The sequence below is a fragment of the Canis aureus genome, chromosome 21, assembly GCF_053574225.1.
Source record: "Canis aureus isolate CA01 chromosome 21, VMU_Caureus_v.1.0, whole genome shotgun sequence".
In the NCBI taxonomy this organism is placed as follows: domain Eukaryota; kingdom Metazoa; phylum Chordata; class Mammalia; order Carnivora; family Canidae; genus Canis; species Canis aureus.
The window spans coordinates 39,568,832-39,582,330 of NC_135631.1; the positions used below are offsets into that span (position 1 = coordinate 39,568,832).

Below are 13,499 nucleotides of genomic sequence, written 5' to 3' on the forward strand. Positions count from 1 at the left end.
GAGAGGGACAGGGAGAAGCAGACTCCCCACTGAGCAGAGAGCCCACAGCGGGGCTCGATCCCAGGACCCTGAGATCATGACCCGAGCTCAAGGTAGATGCTTAACCCACTGAGCCACCCAGGTGCCCCTCTTTAAAAATGTGAAGAATTTCTTCAAATCCAGCAACTTGCTTCCTTTGCTCAGTGCATCCCCTACATGTCACAGTCCTGTTGTGAAGTACTAGATTCAAATTGACAAGTTTTATCATCAGTCCTGTTGTGAGTAAATGGGTTCATGCTAATGGGATGGAAAAAAGGTTTGCTCGTGTGATTTTCCCACCCAAACAGATACTGCCAAGGCTAATCTACAGACTGCACTGAATTGGTCTTGGAAACCTCCCAAGGAGTTCAATTAAAAGTCAGGAAGAAAAATTGAGATAGGATACATAGTATAGAGAAAAACACCCCTCACACTTATAATTTAAACACTTCTCTAATCCACTAAGTTAATTAAGAAGGGGTTTCAGTTATTAGAAGACACAGGGGAAATATTTGGGGATAATTAAAACAGTACACTGTTACTGATAAATCTAAAGCCAATTAAAGAGATTCCAAAATAAATGAGGGTGCCAGAGAAATGAGAACTAAAGTTAAATCCTGAGTCAGGAACTTACTCTTTGGAACTCTCAATTTTAAGTACATATTGAGAAAATCTTAAAAGTAATACACATTTTTAATGTGTTATGTGTGCTTTTGATTTTTCTTTTTGTTGATCTGAGATACTGTAAGTGAGAAACACCTCAGAGGTTATTATAAGCTGGCCTAGAATTTTCATGCCTCAGGATCATTACAGGAAGACCACTTTTAAGAAGAAAACCTACAGAACCTAGCTAGTTAATTCCAATCCAGCAAACATCTATGAAGAATTTGGCACATGGAAATGAGCCAGAAGGATAAAAATCTAGGGTGAGGAGAATTATAAAAATCCAATTATCACAATTAGCTGGTTGGAATGATTGGTCTATTGTGAAATTCACAGAGCGGTGTTGTTTTTCCAGGAGACCACGGTGTTGGTTGACAAAGGTTTTGAAAGTGTTTTGTGGGATTTTTTAAGTGGTGGAAAATATCATACGAATGCTTAGTTTGGCATTGAAGATGTTTTTTTTTTTTCCCCAGAGAATAGCACAAATCATTTTCTTTTGTTCAATGACCTGAAATGCTGAACATTGCTTGAAAGGGAGATAACAAAGAAAAAAGGAAATGGCTCACAGCGAACTTTTTGTCAGAATTTAGAATTTGATGTAACACATGCTTTGCACTTTTTCTATTCTACTATGATGAATGTATTTATGTGTGTATGTGTAGACATATATACATGTGTAACGTGCGCACGCATGTGTGTTGGGAGTAATAGGTTACAGATCTCCTCGGTCTTGGAATGTGAAAAATACTCTCCTATTTCCCCCCAACATTCTAGGTCAAAATGGCTCAGTTCTTTAAGGGTTTAGATAAAATAAAACACGTTTAAGGGTAATGCCTTCAGAATCTGGAGACTTTTTATAATACTATCTCTAAAACTATTAAAATCTTTAATCAAAATGCCACTAGAAAAATAATTCTACTCTATTTGAAAATAACCATTTCTTTAGAACTTCTTGTTTTTCAATTTTCTTTCATTTGTTTATTCATTCCTTTCTTCAGTAATAATTTTTGGGTGCCAATTACACCAGGTACGATACCACAAACTCGAAAGGAGAATTCACCAGTATGTGTAGTGATCATAATGACAATTAGGGCTGCAGACCAAATTTTATTCTTCGTTGAGTCCCATTTGGTCATATAACCATCTATCAATTATCTAATCTATTCCATCTTAAAGGAACTAACCGACTTGTAAATGCCTACCGCATGGCATGCATATTTCTAAGTTCAACATCTTATCTAGAGTTCAGCTCAGTTAGTAGGACTCAGCATCTTGCTGGGTACTATGAGAATAAAAATCAAAATTTGACTTATTTATGTACAAAACACAAAAGAGTGAGAAATTCAAAGAAAGGGGAGATTCGTGTAGTTTGCCATTATCTCACAAAGCTCCATGGAGCAGCAGGATTTGAGCAAGGCGTTACAAGGTAGAAGGCATCATGGTCGGCAGTGGAGAGTAAGCAAAGATAGGGAAACTGGCAAAACTTGGGACCTGGAGGAGATATTTCTGTTTGGAGCAGGGGCGTGACATTTCAGAAAAGAAAATAAGTTGTATAGTTAGGGCAGCAGTACTCGAGAGCATCCTGAATGTCTGTGATAGAAGAGGGACAGGATAGAGCACATTTTGGGTTTAAAGTAGTTTGCAAAAGGTGGTGGATGTGCAGAGCTGTTCCTCTGGGTTACTGCCTCTGCGGGCAGGGGCTGCCAACCTGTGTGCGCCATCTCTCTGCTCAAGGAGTGAGTATATGACTCTGGGTAGGCCAGTCCGAGTACACCATTCCCCAGGACCCTGGGATAGGCCAATCAGAAACCTTTTTCTACAGAGTTGCTCAGAAAGCTCTGTGGCCCTGGCACCACTCTCATAATGACAGCTGGCCTGAAAACAGAGGAGAGAGGTCTGTGGGCATTTGAGTTTCTGGTTCCAGATAATCTCTGAGGCCAGTTTCATCTAAGCCCTCTTGTGTTTTGATGATACTAACCGAATTATCTCCTTTTTTGCTTAAGCTAGTTTTTTCTCACTTTGAATTCAAAACAGATCTCCTTGATATAAGAGAAAAAAGGGGAAAAATGCCCCTCGGATATTCTGACAAAAACTTAGGGAGAAAGCTGGATTGAGAGGGGAAGAGAATGGTTCTACTTTTGAAAGACTGATTTTAAGTTAGTGGCAGGGCATACACATGGAAATATCTAATGATACCAATTTTAAATATGTTCTTATAAAATGTAATTGTGATAGTTAACTTACTGAGCTATTTCTATGTGCCCAACACTATTCTTTATCCTTTACCTTCATTAACCCACCGATCCTCCCCAAATTCCACTTAACAATACAGAAAACTGAGATACAGAAAGATGTTTTATGTCTGCAAGATGAACCAGCTAATGAGTTTTGGAGCTTAGGCACAGATTCAGGTAGCTTTATGATTGAGATAATCTTGAATTAAAGTTATATACATATTAACATGTAACCTTCCTATGTGTAAAGTATTTGTGTGTACACATACATGTTTACTGGGGTGTCTGGTAAATATTGGTCAAGGATTCATAATCTTGTTTTAAAACTGATGCTTCTGGGAGACATAATTTCCCCATTTCTGAACAATTATACAGTGTATCCTGATCTATGCAATGTACACTGGTCACTTGTGGACAATTATCTCTAACCATAATGACCAGTGGATGTTCAATGTCAATGGATAGGAAATATCATCAGATGGAATTCATCCCTGATTTTCTATCATTCTCTATCTTGTTTGCTTGCTGATTCTTTGTTCTGCACCTGCATCAAAACAAAACCTGTACCTATTTTTGCATTTGCATAAATTAACTTATTTTGGATTTCAGCCCAGATTCCACAACATATGAACCCTACAGTATATCACCCACATCTGCGTGTTTGTTATGTGATGTAGACTGGGACATTTCCAGTTGTCCTAGAATTGATGGCTATCATCCTTGCTGGAAAGAAGTGGTTTTAAGGATCTTACATTCTAAAGAGAGCTATTAATAAGCAGGGTTAGACATATAGCTCATGGGGGAGAAGTGGACCTGCTCCCACTCTAGTCCTTTTGAGGACTAAATAAAGAGATGAATTGGGGGGTTGGGGAGAGAAAATAATGTCCTGCCTATATGGTAGCAAGGGAGGAGGGGAAGGTAGTTCGCCCTTCCCCGTTGCTAACCAAGCAGCAGGGGCTGGGCATGTTCAGTAGTAGACGAGAATCAGTCTTAGAGATTCCCAGTGGCACTCTAGGCCCTCAGTGGGGTCTACGGACCTTTCTGCCCAACCTAGTGCTGCCTCTAGTGAAGGTGAAGTGCAAGAAAAACTTCTCCACTGTCTCTGTATGGACTTCATGTTTGTGTGCTCCCAAATCCATATGTGGAAAGCCTAACCCTTAAAGGGATGGTATGATGAGGTGGAGTCTTTATCATGTTATGAAGGTGGAGCCCTCATGCTGGTATTTGGTGCCTGCTTCTTCTCCTTGTGCTCTCGACCATGCGAGGATACAATGAGAAGACGGTCATCTATAAACCAGCGAGCAGACCCTCATCAAACACTGAATCTGCTGGTGCCATAATCTTGGCCACCAGACTGAGCCGACATAAGACATGAGATGTCTGCCCAACATGGACAGGTAGTTCCAGGGAACAGCTCTGCACATCCCCAAACCCCACCATCACCCCTCCTTCCTCCAGTCATATTCTTGAGATTAACGGATTGATAAATGCAACAAACACTTATAGAAGTGCTTTCTAGGTGTTTGGCACTGTTCTACGTGATTTAGAAGTACTAACTCATTTACTCTGCATCACGAGCCTAATGAAGTAGAATATTCTGGTCTCCACTGTACAGATGAAGAAGCCAATTCATACAGAGGTGAAGGGATTTGCTCAAAGTCACGCAGCTAGGGAGTGGCGGGGACTGCAGCAGGCAGTTGTTGCTCTTAACTTCTAGGCTTCCCCTTTGCCACCATTCCTCACTCTTCACCCACAGGTCACACGCTCATGCACCTCCAATGCTGGGGTCAGAAGACACCAAGTCCCTGTCCCACTCAAAGACGCTCAAGACATAAGCCCGGCAGGAAAGGAAGATGATGAAATTTAAATCAGGTACAAGAAGGGCAGGAATTTTCAACTGCCCTAACCTGGGTTTGTAGTAACCAAAAACAATTATCAAGCTATAAAAGTTTCCCAAATAGAGTTCAGCGACAGGAATCTGACAAAAGAATTTAACAGTCAGCAGTGTGTGTGTATGTGTGTGTGTGTGGGAAACTCTCATGTTTGTACCTTCTGAGCGCAGACTGCTCCATAAATCCGTCACATATTGAAATAGCCATTGCCCTGATCACGTATTCCCCTACGTGAGTTGCACCTTTGTCGTCACTTATCCCCAGCTCTTACCTTGCTGAAATACAGAGATGATCCAGATGAGATGACCCCACACCCTTGTTCTGGTTTTACAATTTCTCCCCCGATGACTTCTTGCCAGTCAGACTCCCAACCATTCTGATTCTCAAAGTCTGACATAATCGTGGAAGGAAGAGCAGCTTCCGGGTGGCACTCGGTGCCTTGGTATCCCTGGTCGCACCTATGAGAGTGGAAGGGCCAAGTAGACAAGTCACAGTCCCTTCTGTGAAAGCCATGGCTGTGTCCCTGCAACATTTCCCATGTCTCCCTTCTGCTCAGACCTTAGCATTCACACTAGATTTGTCTCTACAGTGCCAATCTGTGTGTGTGCTGGGAATGATCTTCAGTGTTTGACACCGAAAAGAAGAAAGGACAGAATCCTTTTCTTAAAAGAAATCTGGCTGTAACAGCAGACCTGAGGCACCAAATAGTAATGAAGGAGGACATGGGGGTGTGTGTGTGTGTGCATGTGTTGGGGGCAAGGGGGGGGAAGAGTGGGATCCTCTTGAAAGTCACATAGAAATGCTTGTCTGCTCATCCATCATGTAGCTCTGGCCCTGTTTTATAGCTCCTCCTTCTGATTAAATTACGTCTCTTTTAGAGTCTTTAAGCATTCGAGTGCATTCCTACCTCATCCTCATTAGCGATAACCGCTTCTCCCCCTGCCCACAACCTTGAGCTTCTGGCAGGGTGCGGGAAGCAGCTGTCTGACATGCGCTTTAGGACCATCAGGGGCAGAAGGGAAACAACAGCAAGGCTCTCTTTAACCACTGAAGAGGACTTTGGCATTAATTAATAAACTCTGAAGTTTACACCAGGGAGGCCTCATCTTGAGGTTAGATTTTGAAGCTTAGGATATACATCTTTACGACTTTACTGAAATGTAACAGCATCTTTTATATCTAAAATAAGAACAGAAAGGGGAATGGCTTCCTTTTGGCTCTTTCTTCATCAGTGTGTCCATGCCACTCTGATGACAGCTGCGGTGTCATCCCTCTGACCACAAGTCCTGAGAAGGAGACAATCAGCCACAGGTGGCGGGGTACGTACCTGCACACGCCGTGGTCACAGGAGCCGTGCCCGCTGCACATGTTTGGACACTGCTGCCCAATGTAAATGTTGTCCAAAGCCCACTCGTCCTGGGCTGTGTAGTAGCTTTGACTCCAGCGGAAGCGGGTGGCACTGGACCTACGGACAAGGAATGGTAGCAAAAACAATATTTTAAGTGACATGTGACAGCACAAAGAATGTCAGAGTTCAGACTCTTTCAGATAACTAACTTTCTGGAATTTGCATTTAGCTGCCATTTTCTTTGGTAGTTGAAAGCCTGTCTACTCAATTATAAGCTGATTCAACAATTTTACCATGATGAAAAGTCTAGAAAGAAATCTGTGCTTTGGATATATACCTCAATCTTAATTCAATTTGCGACACTTTAAAGAGAAACAAAAATATAAGATTTCTTTTGTTGTTACACAGAGGTTTCATGCCAGGAAGAATAAAAAGAAAGGAAAAAAGAAAGAATATTAAAAAAATAAAGATATATACAAAAGAGCCTCTCTTCCACAGAGGAAAATGTGAGGTGTTTCAGTTATGGTAATGTAATTTCTTCCAAAAAATAAACAGTAGTTATTGGAAAACTTCCAGTGAGCTATCAGTATAAAACAAAAGTTTTGTTTGGGGGTATTGTTTTGGGATTGAGGGGCATGTTACAATGTACTATAAGAAGAACATGTTCTATAAGTGAGAACATCTGAGTGCTAAATTATGCTTATTATTTCTGAAACATTAACTTGGGTAGGTTTCATGGACAAGCTGATGCTAAGTGGAAACAAAAAGTTAAACAGTCCATTACACACAGAAATATGTAGGACCTGGATTCATCTAAACCAGATAGAAAGTCTAAAGAAGAAGATATTTTGAGAGCAATGTTCAGAAAGTTTCCATCTTCTGACAGTCACAAAAAATTCTTTTCAAATCACATCATATTTTTTGCTTCTAGAAATGTTCAGGGCTTGTGATCAGTTCTTTTTGGTCAAAGTGCAAAACAAAAGAAAACAAAAAGGATTTGCAGACTTAATGTGCATGCTCAGTACCGTTGATTAAACCCTCCTCAAGCACACTGTCTACACATACACTTGACCTTAACTGCTCTGAAAAAAATCTCTTAATGTCTACTGTATCAATTATCCACATAGTAAATACTCCCCAAGTATGTACCAGATTGTTAAAATCCAGACTAAGCCTTTATTGTTTATTTTACCAATGATCTGTGGCTAATATGTTGCATTTTAATTCCTAGTAGGATCATTCCAGGATTCACTGAGATGTGTCCAGTAGACACGGGTTTGCTGCATATCAGTGCTTGTCATGATACGTGCGATGACACAGATACACCTCCGCTACGGTAATAGTCTATATGTGAAATCTAATAGTCACCACAATTGTCATAGCCTCATTAATAAGAAATGGTTATAGAAGATCCTACAAAGTAGGTACAGAGTTTTAGAGCATAGAGCCCTACAAAGAAGAAGCAAATTAAAGTTTCATATCTCAGTGTCATGCAAAGGAAAGATGACTATATTCTTTTAGGACTGATGATAATCTGAGTCAAGTCTGAGGTCACAGGCATCTAGATTGTGAGCTCTTTTGGCGACAAGGCCATCTTTTATTTCAATAGTTGGCACAGGAACAGAAAAAAGTAGGTGTACCAAAAGAGACTGCTAAAAAATGAGTCAATGAGCAGATGAACAAGCCAGGAAAGGGCAGCCTTTTTCTGACTTCTGCAGGTAATGGGAGTAATGAAATGTGCTGGGACTCTGGGGACTTGACCCCTTGGACCCTAGCTTTGCAATTTATCAGCTGTGTGACCTTTAGTGAGAAATTTAAGCCTTCAGGCTTTCTAGTTACTCACCTCTCAAATAAAAGGATTGGGCAAACCAATTTCTAAGATCCCTTCTAGCTCATAAATTTAGTGATTGTTCTGGGGTTGTTGACTGAGGGGGATAGTTTATTTTCTATATAGTCACATGCCTACATGAAACCCATGGCATACATTATTTTGAAGTTTTGATATTTCAAACATTAAAATGGGGTTGGAGGGTTTCAGAAATCTGTCCTAGATTTCCCAGTTTATTTATGTTTCTGAATAGTCACACATAAACACATTCTGAATTTTTTTACTAAGCAAATTAGTCCTTACATACATCTTGCAAACTCTTGAGAAAGATATTTCCTTAAGACAAAAAGATTAAAGTGTATTTTTCCAAGTAAAATTACAATCCATGGTTTAATGTGCTGATCTTAATTAACAGAAAAGGAAGCAAAAAGAGGTTGAATATTGGCTTCGTTTTTAGTGAGAAAAAAAATTAGTTGTGTGAGCAATCTCCAGGTGGTCACACATGAGAACACAAGGTGTGATCTCACTGATTTGCAGCTGCATCACTGCTAAATATTGCCCTCAATACAAATATTTAATTTGCCAGCCCTCCCAGGCCCCAAGATCTAAGCATTCTTAGAAGGAAAATCTTGTGCACTCTGCATTGGGTCTCAAAATGGGACCACTGGTGGGTGGATCATGAAATGAAGTTGACTTGCATTTAAAACCCAAACTCTATGGATTCCCCAAAGCAACAAAACTTGTCAGTCTTGTCTTGATTTGATTTTTTTCCCATATAAACTTCTAGACTGAATTAAAATAGCACTGAGTTATCTCTTGATAGTTCGGTATCAAGGTATCAAGGCTGAGGAATCAAGGTAAATGAAGGCTGACTAAATTGTATTTTCCACCTTCAAAGTTGCTGTAATTACATTTACCCAATTATTTTGAAACTCATTCAGTCATTAGGTGTAGATTTGTTTATGAAGTCAGCAACTGACAGCTGTTTGGGTCTCATTAGGCCCTGTTCTTATGTAAATGTCTCTCATAAAAACAAAATTAATTTTCATTGGGTAACAAATTTCAGTTCATATACGATATAATTTCTCCAAGCAGGTGTATATATAGTCAATATTTCCACTCTAAGTTGTCCTATCTGGCATATTTTCCAAAGCTAACAGATCTTTGATAATGTGGGAACCACATTTGCTTGTGTGTATTCAATTTAGAGTTGTATATGTGTGAATCAAAGCAGCAGAACAAAGATTTGCCAAAAGGAAAACTGCTTCAAACTAAACTGCACTCCCTTTTCCCTAGTGCTCGAGATTAACATGGTATTTGCAAAAGTTTGAAATTAATATAATAAATAAAGTTATCAAGAATGCCAGGGACAAATAATGCACTTTATCCTTATAGCAGAGCTTTAAAAAAGCATTATAAATCCCAAAACAATGATAATAACCAGATGAACACTATTTTTTTTTTGACATGTAGCAATAATGTTTAGTTTAAGGATTGGCAGGAATGTGAAAAGAAAATATCTGATTGGGTTGTTTTGTTTTTAAAAAAATATTTTTACTTTCTTTACCCAGGGCTTTGAAGACAATTTGGAAAAGCAGAGTTCAATTATTCACTTACATGGGCTTAAAGGCAAATGGCTGCAGGAATAATCTAGTAGATATGGAGGCACATTGAATTAAAATTCTACTTAATTCCCCAACATTTAATGAGTATCCAACTTGCGGCAGGCAGTGATGGAACTGAGATGGTTAAGGGTCAAATAGATATCCTCTTAACTGTCTAATAAACACTGATGAGAATTGATCTTTTCTATACTAAAATGAAAGTGTACTCTACTAAACTAAACTATAACTAAACTAAACTATACTAAAGTATATTAAAACTTTACTAAACTTTCAACCCAGTAGTACTATCTTTAAAGCTGGGAAAAAATAATGCAACATACAATTTGAATGTCAAAGTTTTTTTTTTTTTTTAATGAAGGACAGTATTTTTTGGAAACTGCCTAAACTATATTAATTAAGGATAATAGTTTAGAGGCGCCTGGATGGCTCAGTTGGTTGTATCTGACTTCGGCTTAAGTCATGATCCCAAGGTCCTGGGATTGAGCGACACCTTGAGCTCCCTGCTCAGTGGGGAGTCTGCTTCTCCCTCTGCCCCTGCTTGTGTGTTCTCTCTCTCTCAAATAAACAAATAAATAAAATCTTTTAAAAAAAGAATAATAGTTTATAACATTTCTGGGGATGAAAAGATTTCTCTAAGATATACTATCTCTAAGATACACTTACCATCAGAGTTTTGAAATAGTGCCCCACATGTCAATAAATAAAAACCTGGGGCAGCCTGGGTGACTCGTGGTTTAGCGCCGCCTTCAGCCCAGAGCATGATCCTGGAGACCCAGGATCAAGTCCCACATCGGGTTCCCCGCAGGGAGCCTGCTTCTCCCTCTGCCTGTGTCTCTGCCTCTCTCTCTCTCTGTGTGTATCTCATGAATAAAGAAATAAAATCTTAAAAAAAAACCCCAAACCTACATTTTTAAATAATGAGGGTGATACACTTAATGGTGAAATAATCAAAAGGAAAAACCTCAATAGCTTTACAGTAAGTATGATGACTATTTCAATTGTTTGATCTGTTGCTTTTTTATAATTGTGATAGATATGCTTGGAATATCATTGATATTAAATACAAATCTTGATTATATTCTCAGCAGTAGACAGAAAAAAAGTAGGATGTTGGAGAAAGTAGCAACAAAGCATTAACAGTATCCAGGAAATGGCTCACAGTTGGATATAAAAAAATCTGTGGAAATCAAATTTCAAGCATTTTATTCCAACCGACATAATGATGAATCCTTAAAAATAATCAAGGAGGCATTCTTCTATAATTCAGTAATTCAATCTTTCACTAAAGGACATAGAATAATAATTCTGGGTTGTTATCTAACCAATTGTTTTTGTGTACAGCCTAACTTTCATGTAAAATAATCTAAGAAAGGTTTATTTAGTAATTTTCTCTTTACAAAAGGGCTCTTAGAAGGCTGATGCCACAGAAAAATAGAATTGTCTCTTTCATGCCTTTTCTACTATATACATCACAGAATCTTAGAATTCCTGAACTGAGAGTGACTTTTAAGATCTAATTAAACTTCTTCATTCTACTCATAAGAAATCAGGCTTGAAGAGGTTGTGAATGGTTAAAAAAGTGTGATTAATTAATCACTGGTAAGGATATACTGAGAACTCAGGCCTCAGCATATTTCTAGTTCAAGGTTCTTTCTTGGGCAAGTTTATCCTATCCCAGGGCTTCAAACAGTACTCATGGTATTCAACTCTTCAACTTAAACTTCTTTTCTGAGCTCCAGATGCTTAGTCCAGTTGGCTTCTTGAGATTTCTGCTTGGATAGTTTATCTCAAACTCCAACTCACAAAAACAGAATGCTTCATTGCCTGCTCCAAATCCTTCCATCTCTGGGCTTTCCCACCTCGGCCAGTGGCACAACCATCCAAAAATTTCCGTAGGCCTGGGATTTACAAACTGTTTTTGATTCTTCCTTTCCTACCACAGCTCTCATCTAGTGCACCAGCAAACCCCATTTGATTAAGATATATTTCACAAATGATGGCTCTTGTCATGTGTTACAATCATACTCCAAACCAACTAAACATCGATTGCCTGGAAACCCCTAACTTGACTCCCTGTCTTCACTCTTTCTCCTACAATCTATTCCTCACAAGGTTCCCAGAGCGATCAATCTAATGCAAAATTATGTAATATTTAGGGAAAAATGTGTTTTCCTCTTAAACATTATCAAATATTTAACTTTCTCCCTAATTGCTGAGGCTTTAGCTTCTTGAGGATGATTTTTACTGTTACTGAAAAAATGTGAATAGAAAAAAGAAGTGTGTATTAAGCTTTTGAAATAAGAAGTAGGGCTTTGGAGCTAGAAAAGAGCCTTGAAATCCAAATTGTCTTGGCATAGGAGATTTTGGATTTCTGTATCCTTCCCTTCTACATATGTCAAACCTAAAGGAACTGGCTTATTGAGTTGGGCAAAAACAGAGATCAGAAAAAGCTAGGATACAGATGGTATTACACTAAGTGAAGTAAGTCAGGTTGAGAAAGGCAAATACCACAAGATTTCACGATTCACTCATGGAATCTGTAATATAAAACAAATGAATAAGCAAACAAAAAACAGAATCAGACCTGATGGTTGCCCCAGAGAGGGAGTTGACGGTGGAGGATGGTCAAAATGGGCAAAGGTGAATGGGAGCTACAGTTTTCCATTTAGGGAATGAGTAAGTCACGGGAATAAAAGGCACAGCATAGGAAATATGGTCAACGGCACTGCAATAGTGCTGTATGGTGACATACAATAGCTACACTTGTGGTGAGCATAGCACAAGGTATAGAGTTGTCAAATCACTAAGTCATGTACCTGAGACTCATGTAATATTATGTGTCAACCATACTAAAATGAAAAAAAGTAGGACACTTTGGATATCAAATTTTCAAATTGAACTTCAATAAAAAATATATTAAAGAAAGGAAAAAATTTTCATTAGCTCTATTTTTCAAATATCCTCCGTAAAAAAGAAAGATCTGGGTCTTTTGATGACAAAGAAAATTCATCTTTCCATTATGCCTAACTCTTCTTTGCATTCAAGGCACGCTAACAGAGAGAGTAAAAGTTAAAGTCATAATTTTATCTACAGATGTCATCTCTCACCAAGTTTTCTGGGGAAGAAGCACTATGACTCTTCGCCACTGCATGAACTCACTGGCGTGGTAAATACTTGCCGATGTGAATTCTTGACAACTTGGCATACTTGGAAGACATTCCTGAAAGAGAGGAAGGCAAAAATTAAACTCGGCTTCTGTTCCTCCTGGGACAACATATTGACTCACTCATCATAAGTGAAAAAGACCTTAGAGAAATCTAATGTCATAATCTTAACTATTTGCAACATGGATGTAATCCATGAGATTTCCTTCTGTGAAGCTGAAACACTTAGGAAATAATGGAAACAAGTGCCATCATAAAATTAAATGTTTTTTAATTCTCACATAAAAACGGAAATGGATTAGGATCCATTTTTTTTGACCTGTTATCACAACACTGGCATTTGGTAAAATTATTCTATTCACTGTGCTATTTATGCATTTATTGCAGTGTTAGATCACTGTGTATACAGAATTACATTTTATCCTAAGAAGTACATTTTACCCATTGTCATGCAATGATGATCTGTGTCTGTCTCTTTTCTTTCTTTCTTTCTTTCTTTCTTTCTTTCTTTCTTTCTTTCTTTCTTTCTTTCTTCTTTCTTTCTTTCTTTCTTTTCTTTCTTTTCTTTCTTTCTTTCTTTCTCTCTCTCTCTCTCTCTCTTTCTTTCTTTCTTTTCTTTTCTTTTTTTTTTTTTTTTAAACATTTTTATTTATTTATGACAGTCACAGAGAGAGAGAGAGGCAGGGACATAGGCAGAGGGAGAAACAGGCTCCATGCACCGAGAGCC

At 38.5% G+C, this 13,499-nt stretch overlaps 1 protein-coding gene across 2 annotated transcripts in view; it reads right to left on the reverse strand.

Moving 5' to 3' along the window:
- Positions 1–13,499, reverse strand: part of RELN (reelin) — a 498,583-nt gene that overhangs the window by 116,798 nt on the left and 368,286 nt on the right. For both annotated transcript variants that reach the window (XR_013360335.1, XM_077863957.1), the window contains exons 22-24: positions 12,716–12,828; positions 6,135–6,272; positions 5,079–5,265 (exon numbers count right to left, since the gene is read on the reverse strand). Coding sequence is in view for 1 of the 2 variants with exons in the window: in XM_077863957.1 (XP_077720083.1) it covers positions 5,079–5,265; positions 6,135–6,272; positions 12,716–12,828 (438 nt within the window). In the remaining variant the exon portion in view is untranslated. The remainder of the gene's footprint in view (positions 1–5,078; positions 5,266–6,134; positions 6,273–12,715; positions 12,829–13,499) is intronic.